General features: G+C 33.7%; 1 protein-coding gene and 1 long non-coding RNA gene across 2 annotated transcripts; both read right to left on the reverse strand.

Annotated features, from left to right (window-relative positions):
• Positions 1-3,233: 3,233 nt before the first annotated feature.
• Positions 3,234-4,357, reverse strand: LOC139509148 (E3 ubiquitin-protein ligase TRIM45-like). Its single transcript, XM_071296090.1, has one exon. The coding sequence runs from the start codon at positions 4,355-4,357 to the stop codon at positions 3,470-3,472; it is 888 nt and encodes a 295-aa protein (XP_071152191.1). The 3' UTR covers positions 3,234-3,469.
• Positions 4,358-11,931: 7,574 nt separating this feature from the next.
• LOC139509150 (uncharacterized) lies at positions 11,932-13,874 on the reverse strand. The gene is made up of 3 exons (XR_011661584.1): positions 13,703-13,874; positions 13,144-13,207; positions 11,932-12,054 (listed from the first exon to the last, which is right to left on the reverse strand). It is a non-coding gene; the product is annotated as an uncharacterized lncRNA (long non-coding RNA).
• Between the last annotated feature and the right edge of the window lie 567 nt (positions 13,875-14,441).

Here is a 14,441-nt window from a genome sequence, read left to right on the forward strand (position 1 = left end):
ATGTTGAAATATGATCTACAATTAAATGAAGTTTGCTGGTGTCGTATGTTAGTGGGGGATCGCGGCAAAAAAGTTTTACCCTGTCATATTATTTATGTAATTCTCCAAGTCAGGCTCCTGTATTTTAGTAGATGTCGCTGGTTCATTGTCTGTCATACCTGTTTTTTGTAAGCTGTTTTGTAATAAGTTGCATGATTTTTAATTCAAGTTTCTTGTGTATAATTCGGAGTTTAGTATGACGTCCATTGTCACTGTACTAGTATACATTTTTTAACGGGCCAGCTGAAGGACGCCTCCGGGTGCGGGAGTTTCAATCTCGTTACATTGAAGATCTATTGGTGGCCTTCGGCTGTTGTCTGCTCTATGGTCGGGTTGTTGTCGCTTTAACACATTCCCAATTTCCTTTCTCAATTTTAGGTCTTTAGTTTTTAAAGTGAATTGTTTAATATTTTTCATAGAAGGACTTATGAAGTTGACTATATGATATGATTTGCCAATTGTTGAAAGTACGCATAGCAAAAAATGCTTACATCCAGTGACCACTTCCTTTGAAATTGATCATATACTTGTAGTTGTCTCATTGACAATCATACCACATATCCCTATTTTAAATAGACACTTGTTCACTGATAAATGCCGTAACCTTTTTTTTGGGGGGGGGGGGGGGAGGGGGAGGACTATTCCTATACTTCATTTGTACTTGTATTGTCGGCGTTGTGTGTCGTTGACATTTACCCGGCATTTAGAAGTTACTAACCCAGAGTTCTCGATAAGTGGTGGTCCTAGGAATTTGACAACCACATCTTGGGAAGGACCAGCACAATTTTGGTAATTTGCAATAGAAATAATAGTGAGGACCTGCATATTTTCTTCAAGGACCACCAGAGGAAAAAAGATTTCGAGAAACTCTGCAACCTAAATATTAGGTAGAGCATGAATGTCTTTGGTATCATTTCCTATGATTACAACAAAGAATTACACTCTCAATTCGGTTTATTCACAACTGGGCGATTAAGATGTTGACATAATTGAACAGTCGCATTACCATTGTTGAAAACTGTATCATGTTATATATATAAATATAAATGTAGGACTCTAAAGTGCGATGGAACTCTAAAAGTTCGATGGTCACGCTACTTTAGCGACAATCTAATTAAAAACCAATCTCTCATCGCTCCCGTTTTCTGACGCGACATATTTAGGTGACACACCACCAATTACTCCCTCAAATTTAGAACGTGAAAGTAGGCCTACTCGGACAAAAAATAGTGCATTTGATGTCATTGTTTACTTAAACTAAACAACGAATTGGCAGAAATGAAACTTTTGGTGAAAGAGAAATATATAAAGACCATTTTGAGCTAAAATTTACTTGTTTATGAGTTTGCATTCAAAATTGAGGATTAATGCACCCCATAGTATACTATTTTAAGATTTCCAGAAAACCAGGGGTTATTTTTAGTGGTACTCTATTCGGAAGACCTTTTCTTTTTATATGATTTTAAACATCTGTTGAAATTGGCATGTAGAAATCTGATACATGTACGATTCAGGATATACCTGGTTTCTATGAAGTTAAACTTAAAGTAAAATATTTAGAAAGCTGTGAAATTTGCAAAATTTGGTTGAACAGATAGGGACTTTTAATTGGTGGTATGACACCTTTAAGCGAAATGCGGTGAAACATCAAATCAGAAACAATTGGTTTTTTTTGGTCTTAACTGATAATTTAACCGTTAATTTTGTTAATTTTATTGATATAATAGTGGCCACAATATAATCTTTTTGGGGAATTTTAATTGGTGGTATGGCACCTATCAAGAAAATGGGAGCGATGAGAGATTGGTTTTTAATTAGATTGCTTTAGCGACGGTCTACGCTAAAGTACGATGATGTCTCTGACACGCTAAAGTGCGATGGTTGTGTATATGCTAAAGTACGATCATGGTATATCACGATAAAGTGTAACGGACCAAAAGGGTAAGGTTCGAGGGCTTTAAACAACGTTAAAGAACATTCAATGTATAAATAGTCCATCCAGTTGGAAAATCTAGTATTATAAGTTATACAATATACATGTACATTGTAGTCTTGTTTTAGGTTCGCTGGGTTGCTGTCTCATTGACAAAATACGCAATATCTTTTTATATTGATATCGACAAATCCTCAAAATTAAGGAAGATCGTTCGTGATTAAAAAACATTTTTTTTTGATTTTTCTTTACCTTGCTAAAAAAGTTTTAATTTAATTCTGATTAAATATATTTAATTTTTGGTGAAATTTCTATAAGAACTGAAACGACATCGTTTTATTGTAATTCCAAATACTGTATTCTTAATCAAACTAAAAAATAATTATCCACTTCCTGCGCAGACATCGTAAAGTTCTATACAACTGGGTCCAAAAACAGCCAGACGTGAACAGGACTTGTCAAACATATATCATGAACAGCTTGCAGTGAGTCGCAGCTATTCAAAATGGTTCTTCTTTGTTGTCCGTCTTCTGATATTAGATGAATCTGTCCAGACAAATCTCCTACAAATATGATTCCTTGTGGATGAATGGATAAACTTCTTGGTTCCTCCATATAGTCATCTTTATACTTGAAAATGTTTCTTCCATCCAACGATGTACATACTACTTCAAATTGTTTTGATGTGTATAGCAAGCGATTGTTTTAAAATCAATGTCAAGTCCGTTGAGTTTAGAACAATCGGTATTGGTTTCAAAACACATTTCTAATGACTGTTGTATATTTCTAGGCTTATTTTTTGGACAGTTTTAGCGACGATTGCATATAATATTCCATCAGATATACACAAACCTCCATTACTTTTTTTGTCATTTTTAATGTTAATTTTCGATTTAAATACATTGACAAATTTTAACCGATACAACTTGCCTCCGTAGCACGAAATAATCAGGGACTCGCTTTCAAAATCAAACGCTAGTCGTTTAACAATTGTCGAAAATGTACATTCGTCAATAATTATTTCATTTACGATATTAATAGCTTTGATTTTTCCAACTGATTTGTCTGTCATTCCGCCAAATACAACTACCTCATCTGACACGAAAACGCCTCCATAAGATCGAAACCATCTAAATCTATAGTTTTAGCGTGTTTCAAAATAATACTGTCAAAAATACTGTAAGGATATGTCTTCGAAAGAACATAACTATCTGATGGAAACAATTGCTTGATATATGCGCTCATTTCGACTGGAACTGTTTTTATTGATTCAAGCTCAATAAGACCATCAATATTTTCAACTTGATCAAGTTTGTACTTTTTACTAATTTAGCTTCAGAAATCGAACTTGTATTCAAAACCGAACTTGCTTCTGTTATGACAGTTTTTAATTCGGCTTTTGATTTTTCTAAATGGATAAACATCTGATTTAATGATGCATGCTCCTGAACTGTTTTTGTTGCAGACTGTAACTTTTCGAAATAATTTGAAAGTTTTTCAAATGTTTTTAAGTTTGTTCTCAAATGCCTGTTCTGATTCCTCGCGAGTTATGTTCAGTCCCTTCGTAAACGTTGCTAACAGCCTGTCTATTTTATCTTTTATTAATGAAATAAATGTCTTGGCCTGTACCTCTATTTCTTTAAAAGTAATCTCAAGATTTTCTTTTTGAACTCTCTTCTCTTCCATTATTGTTTCTACTTTCGCTTTAACATCAGATACTTCAGACAAAAACGCGGTTATTTTGTCCTTTTTCGGGTGTTTAATATCTTCAATTACTTGGACATGTTCACACTTTCTATGTTGTAAAGTTAGACAAAACACACAACAAAGCTCCTGATGGTCAAAGCAGAAAGCTTCCAAAACTTTTGAAGGGTGAACTGGACACGAATCAGATATCATGTTTAAATCAGGCTCGCCTACAATTAACGGAGAATCTATTTCTTCAATTTGAACAACTTTATGTTCAGCATACAGTTTCATTATCCCATGAAATTGAAAGCATTCCTCACACAGCGCTTCAGCACAATCTCGACACCATTTTGTTGCCTCGGAAATTTTGTCTCGTCTTTTACAGAGATGACATTCCTGTTGGACGCTATTTGAACCATCTATTGATGACAAAATTGTAAAGTTCTGTGGAAGGGATGATGCCCATAGCGATGTTTCGTCTTCTGAATTTGTGGGTGTTACAATTGTCCTACAAACGGGACAAGGGTAATTTGACAGTTTTTGTTCTGAGCGTTTATCCGTGGATAAAATAAACTCACCAATGCATGTTTCACAAAAGGTATGTAAACATGGCAAACTTTTCGGTGACTTGAGGGTCTCTAAACAAATAGGACACGTAAATACATCTTGTTCGTCAACCTGTCCTGCCGTTGCCATTTGTACAGGTATTTCCCTTCCTTGTTTACATCAGCGTTCTTTCATATTATCTCCCTTTGACAGGATAAAAATATACGGAACAACTTATATACGCAGCACTTGATTGTTAATAATTAATAAGGGACCGAGCAGTCATCCCCTCTTAAAGGAGATCTTTTTAAAAGAATATTTTGAATCTCAATATCTTGTGAGGAAAATGTTTTAAAAGGGAAGTGAAATCAAAAGTTCTCCTGCATACCTTTATACTATTAGGATATTGGTTGGTTTTTTTTTTTTTTTTTGGGGGGGGGGGGGGGATTGTACCGGCAAGAAAATTATCTTTAAGATTTTCATTGTCAGCCTCCCCCCCCCCCAAAAAAAGAAAGAAAAACCCTTAATAGAATATTAACCAAGAAAAATCCATAGTCTCGTTCATCGGTCTCTCTCTCCAATATATCCAATATATATATTTGATTATGATGATCGCATATATAAATTTCTTTCATTCGTCAAAACAAATCTGAAACGACATATTTTCGCATTATAAATACCCATTTTCATATAATTTAGATTTTCGAAAATGTATACCTTTTAATATATGATCATATATTGCGTAGGTAAAAGTGTAAACTTTTTCCCATATTGTTTTGGTTTCATAAATTAAATGTGTTTTGGTCTGTAATGTAAGAGTGGTATAGCAAAGTGTCAAAAGATAAAAAAATTGGTTGATAAAAACAACCAGGAAAATCAAGAATGATGAAAGACGAAGAAGTCATGGAAATCTATTGAACTAATCATATATTTTTCATAGCTTTCACGACCTATTCACATATTTTCAAGATAGAAAAGGTGACCTATTCCAGCGGCATGTCCTATCACCTTGAATATATGAAGTGCCCCCCCCCCCCCCCCCCCCCCCCCCCCCGAGTTATTATAACGTAGAGTGAATGCCTGTATAATTTCATATGGAAAATTTTGGGGGAAATATAAGCCGAACTAGCATGCAAAGTTAAAAAAAATCCCTCGATTTCTCCTATTCGGGTACATATTCTTGCTACATGTATAGATTGTCCGTTTTGCTGTGCGATAAGTATAAATCCACAACCACGACATGTATGTCGAAGGGGCCTATTATAGCTGACTATGCTGTATGGGCTCTGCTTATTGTTGAAGGCCGTACGGTGACCTATAGTTGTTAATTTTTGTGACATTTGGTCTCTTGTGGCGAGTTGTCTCATTGGCACTCATATCATATCTTCTTTTTTATTTATGTTCAGTCCCTTTCTGTTTTAAAGATAGTACCATGCCCTCCGAACAAAAAGTTTCCGTAGAATGCTTGATACAAGGAAAAGTAGCCGTCACTATCAAATATCCCAAATTTCTTAGTGTAGTCATGGTACGAGTACAAAGTTATCGTTCTTCGATTTTCGTTGTCTATAGTCCCTAGTGTGAACAGAATTAACCTGCCATTTTCTTCTTCTATCCATTCGAAATGTATTTATTCATATTTTATGCCTCAAATAGCAAGTAGGGGAAAATTAGCACTTCGGAAGCTGTCAATAGATTGCAAGAATCCCTTAACACAAAATTGTCCATGAAGTTTTCTATTATTTTGAAATTATTTATCCCAAAAGTAGTACAAAACACTGTAAAAATATTATTGAGAAAGCACAGGTTGGATTGTTTTTTTTTTATTTTCATTTACGACGAAATAACAGTGTATTCGGACCGAGCGTCTCGCCTTTTATTCTTATCGACCTACCATGCATAAATTACCTATTCTATTATTTTTTATTTGTTCTTGTCCTGAATATGCATGAAATAATTGTCATTATTTCTTTTTAGCAATAAACTCATGATTGAAATTTAATATTTGCTCCAGACTCCAAATATCAATCAACAGTCAAACACAATCTACTCTGGCAAATTTTCTTTCTAAAATTTTCATTGTGAAATTCGAAGTATTACTGTTGTTTTGTTGTTGTTAAAACTACCAAAGTAGGACCAGGAATATGTTCTTGAGATTTCAACCACTACCCTATCGATATATACATTAGTATACTTACTGCTTATAGAAATTCAACACATGCATATTACGTATAAGTTTAGTTTCCTTAAACAAAAATTAACAAAGAGATCTTCTTGGCAGTTACATACGTTCTTATGATATGCATTTCGATTTTTTTTTATCAAAGGTTCATAAATTAAAGGTCCTGAAATAAAAATTCCTCATCTGAATGACAATTTTCAACCAAAATAAACCCTCTATCATGGGTTTCCACAAAATGGTGCCGTTCCACAATTCAAATTACTCTTTTGTCTGGTACAATTGGATAACATTTTGGTTCAACATGAAAGTTTTTCTATGGACCTAAAGACTTACTATCACGAATAACAGACTGAAAAGGTCGTCGCAAGACCAAACTGCCACGATGTTTGATATGATTCTGTTGAATAAATACATGGAACATTGACCAAATCTGGAAAATGATGTGGTGCATTTCTATTTGTCCTCAGTATATTAATAGACAGGCTCTCGTTTTAAAAGACGGGTTTGATATTATCTCGATCAAGCTCTTCCGTTTGTTTGTTTTTCACGGCCGACACTCGGCTAACCGAGAGATTGGTCGGTTAATCTATATTGAGTATGCGGCTATATCGGCGGTTGGTCTGTTAATCGAGTTGGCTAAAGTCTGTTAATCAGGTGTTATCGAGAAAATCATTGAAAGTTCAGCATGTTTTATTGTATAGCTTTCTAAAAATATTTTCATCATAAAAAGTATTCATGTCTAACAAAACATTTCAATGTACTGAATTCAGTGGTGTAATTATTATTTTTCTAGCTTCGATGTACGATCTATAAAATGAAAAGGCGGGTTACTCACAATCTAATTAAAAACCGATCTCTCATCGCTTCTGTTTCTGATATGTCGCGTGGGAGATCTAACGAAACCCGCTTTGAGGTCACATGTGAGTGACCTCGTAGGTGTGTCTTTTTCGACCAATGAAATTGAGTCTTCCACGATCTTCGAAGTTTAACGTAAGGCAAAGGGATGTAACTTATTTTATTTACGACGAAATCGTCAGTCATAATAATTCATAAACTTTTTTGATTGGCTTATTAATAGGTCGTCACTCATTTGCATATCTTATAAATTCATGACTTTTAGTTCGCTCACATGTGACCTCAAAGCGGGTTTCGTTAGATCTCCCACGCGACATATCAGAAACAGGAGCGATGAGAGATCGGTTTTTAATTAGATTGGGTTACTCATCAATAAATTTATACACATTTTACACACATAAAATGTACACAAAATGACACATTGGTTAAATTTACTTGCATTCAATATTTTGAACATCGAAAAAAGAAAGGCATTATATTATGTTTGTTAACCATATTGATATCATTGTGTGAAAAATCTACACGAAAATCTGTATTTTGGTGACATAAATCAATCTTTATTCAAAACCTGGTCTGTTAATGGGTCTGATGTATAAAACCCGGTCTGTTAATTGGTCTGTTAATTGGTCTGTTAAGAGTTATGAATGGCAATAAACGTATAATTTTATTGCTATACGGGGTTTTATCGGATAAAATGAGTAGGCTCAAGACGAGCGGCTAAATATACGAAAACAACACATGAGCAATGAAACCTAACATATACAGAAACAACACATGAAATTAAAATTGATGAAAATGGTTTCAAAAAGTGTAATATTAAAGTAATATTAATTTCATCCAAGACTGATCGCATATATCATGTTGATTCTGTTTAATTGTTATGAATGACACAAATTTGTCATCTACATTGGTAAACAGTATATAAATCAGAGATAAACGTCGTAGTGTAACTAAACATCAGTAAGTAAAATATATTGGGATGACAAAATATGAAAAATAAAGAAAGGATAATGAGTAAGATAAATAAAATGTAGAAAAAATGACATAAAAATTTAAAGAATACAGAAATAAACAATACCCCCAATCCGGACCCTCATGGTATACACGAGAATCTGGATGGAAACGCAGAGTATTAATAATATATAAGGACAGTAGAGAGTGATACATTGCTAAAAACGAGAGAAAAATAATGCTTGTTTAAGAATACACACATGAAACACCGATAGCTGTTGAAACAGTAACGGATTGCGATTTACTTATATTGGTGACAAATTCTAGAAGTTTACATGCGGACAACTATGATGGCAGGTTAATGCATTTTGCGTTTTAGCGCTTTAGCGTTTTCGCCTTACGTATTCTATATGGCGAAAACGCGAAATTGCGAAGTCGAAAACGCGAAAACGCGAAACGGATTTCTTTTACTATTTTTCGACTTCCGTTTTCGCGTTTTCGACTTCGCGATTTCGCCTTTTCGCGATGATGCTGACGAATAAGGGTTTAACGTCCAGTGACAAATATCATGTTCATATGTGAACGAGAACACGTTATATGTACCCTGTGTTGTATTAGAAAGACACTTTCAGTCGGAATTGAGAACGTGCTACTTCGAACAGACACAAAAATTAAGGCTGATTGAATACGTCAATAAAAAATTCATGCATATTCCAGAGGCCAATCCATATCACGCTATATTGAAGTGACACACCCTTCAATAAAATGCAAAGAAAGTAAAAATAAAAAGGCTCTTTCTATGATACTATGGCACCGTATTGTCATTTTTGTTTACTCAGGAACATCTCATTCTTAAATTTTTCAAGGGGAAAATATAAAGGTAGCAAAATTATTGTCGTGGCTAAATAACTCTTAACTGACACAATTTCAATTGTCCAACCCATTAACAGACTTTATTCCATAATTTTCACTAAAACGTGGTATTATTCACGTTATTTTACAATTAAAAAATATTAACTAATGTCAATTTATTTTTTAGAACCACAGTACTATTTTTGTCCCTCAAATGATATCTAAATTTGTTTGTTTCGCCTTTTATCAGAAAATGCTATGCGTATAAGCATAAATACTACATACTTGCGCGACGCCTTTTAGTTTTACTGAAAACTGCGCAGACTAAGAAATGTTTTTACAAGTGCAAAATGTTCTATGATAGATATCATTTTGTCAGACACTTTCTTTTTTTGATTTGGTTCTTATAACATGCCAAAAATCTGTATATTTAATAGATTTTAACATTAAATTAGCGTTTTACTCTTAACAGACGTATAACCAACCCGATTAACAGACCAATCGCCATATAGCCGCATACTCAATATAGATTAACCGACCAATCTCTCGGTTAGCCGAGTATCGGCCGTGTTTTTCTGTTGTCACATATCCGACAAGGGCTGAAAGTTCATTTGTAATGTTTCATACGTATTTGTTATTAGATATTTGGTTGTAGCATTAAAATAACTTTTGCATCTTTTGTTTGTTATTAACAGCCGATTTCAATGAGTGTATAGCTAAAGGTAATATACTTGGTATATGGGTTAGTTTGCTTGCTAGTTAACCGTGAAGTCATTGTTAGGTAAGTTATACTACCCTCCTTTCGAAGGAACCTAGTCCTACAGACAGATAGGATTTGTTATCTGTCGGACTAGTCTACTCTAAGTGAAGGGTAGTCTACCTAACCTAACAATGACTTGAAGATATTACCTTTGCCTGCACACTCATTAAAATCGACTGTAATGGTATTTGCTACCATATTTATAACTTCTGTCTAACAGTTGTATTCTTTTTCTATTTCCTAAACGATGCATTATATTTTTTTATTAGAAATTTTTTCAATTGTCTTTCGATTAATTAATAAATTGAAATTGGAAATGGGGAATGTGTCAAAGAAATAACAACCCGACTATAGAACAGACAACAACAGAAGGTCACCAATAGGTCTGCAATGCAGCGAGAAATTCCCGCACCTGGAGGCGTCCTTGAAATATATATTATAGCACGTCATATACACGTAATTGAGGGTCTTGAATGGGTTTACTGAACTGCGCATATTTAAAAAAAAAAAAAATGGAACGAATGGATGAGATAAACATAATTTGGGAAATCAATTCAGTCTGATTAAGGAAATGAATTAACTTCAGCTTAATGAAATCATAAATATCAACAGACAAATTAAAGAAGAAACCTTTTCTGTGTTGACTTGAGTTATCATTGAATGAAATTAAAGTTAATATCAGAAGTTTTCAATCAAGAAAAAAAACTTTCAATTTAAGGCATATTCTTGTATCATAAGAGCTCAATCTCACAACGAAATATTGGAGAGGCAATTTCCTTTGGTAAACTACTGTTAACAAAATAAAACACTTGGGTATACAAATTTGTTATATAGATGATACAACAATTTTTAAGGTTCCATCATTGTGAATACTAGTTTTATGATTTTTCATTCAAGCTTTACATTTTCTTATTTTCATCTCGTCTATCAAAAACAATTTTCATATATACACAAGACTTGTAATCAGCAAGTAATCATATGAATGTAATCTTAAAGTAATCTAAAAGTAATCATGATTACACCTTTTTTTTCGACGTAGTCGGTATAGTTCCGGTTTGTGCCCTTTGAACTTAAGGACGCTTAACTATGGCAACAGAATACGCATGCTCGAAAATCCTTTCTGTGATTGGACAAAATGCTGTCATGGTGGGTGATTTGGTTGTGTTTGAAAAAACGTCTCGTTAATTATATCGTGATGGAACGCAAGTGAAAAACTATAAATATTTGACTAGATCTTACAAAGATTTATATTTTTATTAAAATAATTGTTTCTTCAATAGCTCTTTGCACCCGTGACAGCTGTTTATTCGGGACAATTATATAATGTTTTAATGTAAACTTTGTTGTACGAACGTACATGACTTTTAGAACGCACCTACGCATGTGAGATTTCTGCGGGGTTTTGGTGAATGTAAACAGAAAGATACGAGGACCGAGAATACTGAACACAAACAGAGAAAACGTTATTTAAATGGTATCTTTGTGCTTCTGAAGGTAATCGAAATGATAGTTTTAAACATATACTCAAATTTAAATACGTCGGATATCTTTTTTAAAGATAGTTCTTGTTTGCAATGTAATCGATTACATTACGATTACTTGTAATCAGAAATGGCATGATTACTGATTACATAGGATTACACTGCAAAATGTAATCGATTACAGCTGACAACGATTACTGATTACGATTACCCCATGCCTGTCATTGATATGTGCATAATTATAAATAAACTGTTAACAAAGTTTTAAATTTTTGAAATACTAAGGCTTTTCTACTTCAGGAATAGATTACCTTGGTTGTATTTGGCAAAACTTTTAGGAATTTTTGGTCCCCAGTGCTCTTCAACTTCTTACTTTTTTTTTGGCCTATTCAACATTTTTTGATTCGAGCGTCACTAATGAGTCTTTTTTAGACGTAACGCGTGTCTGTCGTATATAAATTTATATGAAATTTCAATCCTGGTATCTTAGTATGACGATTTTTTTTCATAAGAATTTTACAACAAAATATGATGAAATACAAGCGTCATTTTTTAAGATTAGAAAATATCACTATACTATTAAAGTAATGTAGAGATTAAGGACCCTCCCACCTAGACCCTCATACAACTGTTTCATGATTTTTCCAATATTAGATTATACTTACGATTCGTGATGATCTCCCTTGATAAATCAAAGCACCTTGTATGAAATGTAAGCTATCAAAAGATACAGCAACATCAAAACCACATCAAGATGTCTAAGTTGACCCTAAAAGTAAAAAGAAAATACACTGTAAATGCGAATGGGGTAGAAGGGTGCCACATGTAGCGTTTGTTAGATAGGACTAAAGTTAACATATTTTTTGTAAGAGTTGTATTGCTCAATTTATGTTGTTTTCTGTAGATTGTTGTTCGTCTTTTTGTCCTTTTTTTCTTGTTTGGCATGAAATTGTCGGTACCTTTTAGGTTTGAAGTTTTGACACTCCCATTTGGTATCATTTGTCGTCTCTATTTGTCAAATTTTTTATTCAGGTTTTATTGTGTTGCTAGGTTTCTGACCTGTTGAAATATACACACATCTTTTCCTCATGTAAGATGTTTTATACAGTTTGTGAATGCCTAAAAAGGGTAAAATCAGCTATTATTTAGAGTTAGCTTGATTTTCACATGCAGTTATCTGTGCCTTATGATACATGAATGTGTTAGTGTAATCGATTACCTTGAAAGCAGGTAAAATGGTCACTTGATACCTTTTCGATTTAAGTGTTTTGTTTGGTTGATGTCTCACATTTACGTACATGTATATATGTACAGTTGAATCCCTGTAAAACCTAATCCTAGATATTGTTTTTATTGAAAAAACAATAAATGAAGTATTTTCACTGTGAGGTAATCGAAGGCATGCAGATTCGAGCTGGTATTTGATATTTTCTTATTTAATCCAAGTATAATATGAACTCAAAAAGAATTTTATGTACTAATCTGTTTTGCACTGATGCGAGCGAGTCGACGTATTCATGTATATGCCAATATCTGAGTTTTCTTTCTTTGCATTCGCTTGTTGGTTGGTATTTTGATGAGATGGGTCATAAATATTTAATCACACTCATTTTATTTTACATCTTATAATATTGCCATTTGTTTAGCATATGCTATTCTTTGTAGTCGGGTTTAAAATGTGACTTATTTACTAAATACAATACATAAACAAATATACAATCATAGATCATCATACAAAAATGAAATGCATAAATAACTCGAACAATACTTGAAGGATATTGGGCACCCACAACCTCTTCCGCGCAAATAATAAAATGAAAATTAAAACAATACAAAATCAAACATATTATAGTATTACCCAAAATAATCCATCATGTCCAGATCTGTCAGCATCAGCGTATTTGTTGTACTGGTATCTGGACCTGTAAAGATAAACAAAAGTTATTGAGAGGGATTTATTTTTTATTTTGAAACTTAACTGGTTAAGATCCAGAAAACTTCAATATTACTTTATATTATTGACCTTTAGTTTAGGACCGTTTGATAGATGGCTGCCGGCGCTATATGGTGAGCCTGGTGAGGGCCTGTTATAATTATGTCGCCCATAATCATCGTTATATACCTTGAAGCAAATGCAACATGAAGAGCAACTATTCTCCTCTAGTCCAAAATGCATATTGGTCAATATTCCTTTTTTCTAAACTTTGATGTTGTAGAAAGAGCTAGTAAAGTCAGCAACAAAACATGCAGGGAAGGGAGTTAATTCCACACAGTTTACATTACAAAACTTCAAAAATTCTCCAACATGTAATTTTTCTTGTTTCAACATATTGTCTGTTATTCTGAACCGGCATGTTGCATTATAGTTTTAATTGCAAAATGAATTTCATATCGCTAAGAAACAATTTTATACATACCGGAAAAGTGTATTTTCGTTCAGGAGTAGAAGACACGTTAACACGAATAAAATCGCATCTTTTGTACTGGTCGGTGTCTTCGGGATTCAGTCGTGATCCCACAAAGAACTATCGCGTTGTTAACGGTGATCAAACGTCATAATATTGTACAGTGACGGCGGATCGTGTGTCTAGTATTGTCAATTGAAGGCCCTTTCAGTGGATACATTTGTTTCTAATGTTGTTTTTTTTGTAATTTGGGGAAATAATTAGGGGACGACCATTTGAGGGGGGGGGGGACATGATGATTTGTTTTTGATAGGATATTTATTTTTGTAGACTTAGATCAAATTTATTCGTTCATTGTTTAATCATACGTTTTTTGATTGAGTTAAGTCTGCCAATTGATATTTTATCGTATGTTTTTCTTTGTTGTGATGTTATGCTATTGTTTCAGAAAAAGGGAGAAGGTTTGGATCCATTAAAACGTTTAATCCCGCTGCAAATGTTTGCACCTGTCCTAAGTCAGAATCTGATGTACAGTAGTTGTCGTTTGTTTATGTAATATATACGTGTTTCTCGTTTCTCGTTTTGTTAATATAGATTAGACCGTTGGTTTTCCCGTTTGAATGGTTTTACACTAGTAATTTTGGGGCCCTTTATAGCTTGTTGTTCGGTGTGAGCTAAGGCTCCGTGTTGAAGGCCGTACTTTAACCTATAATGGTTTACTTTTAATTGTTATTTGTATGGAGAGTTGTCT

This window comes from Mytilus edulis, unplaced genomic scaffold (genome assembly GCF_963676685.1).
Source record: "Mytilus edulis unplaced genomic scaffold, xbMytEdul2.2 SCAFFOLD_1657, whole genome shotgun sequence".
NCBI lineage: Eukaryota > Metazoa > Mollusca > Bivalvia > Mytilida > Mytilidae > Mytilus > Mytilus edulis.

What these genes read in the sequence shown, in the direction of transcription:
- LOC139509148 (XM_071296090.1), bottom strand. Translation starts at nt 4,357, where the DNA reads ATGGCAACGGCAGGACAGGTTGACGAACAAGATGTATTTACGTGTCCT.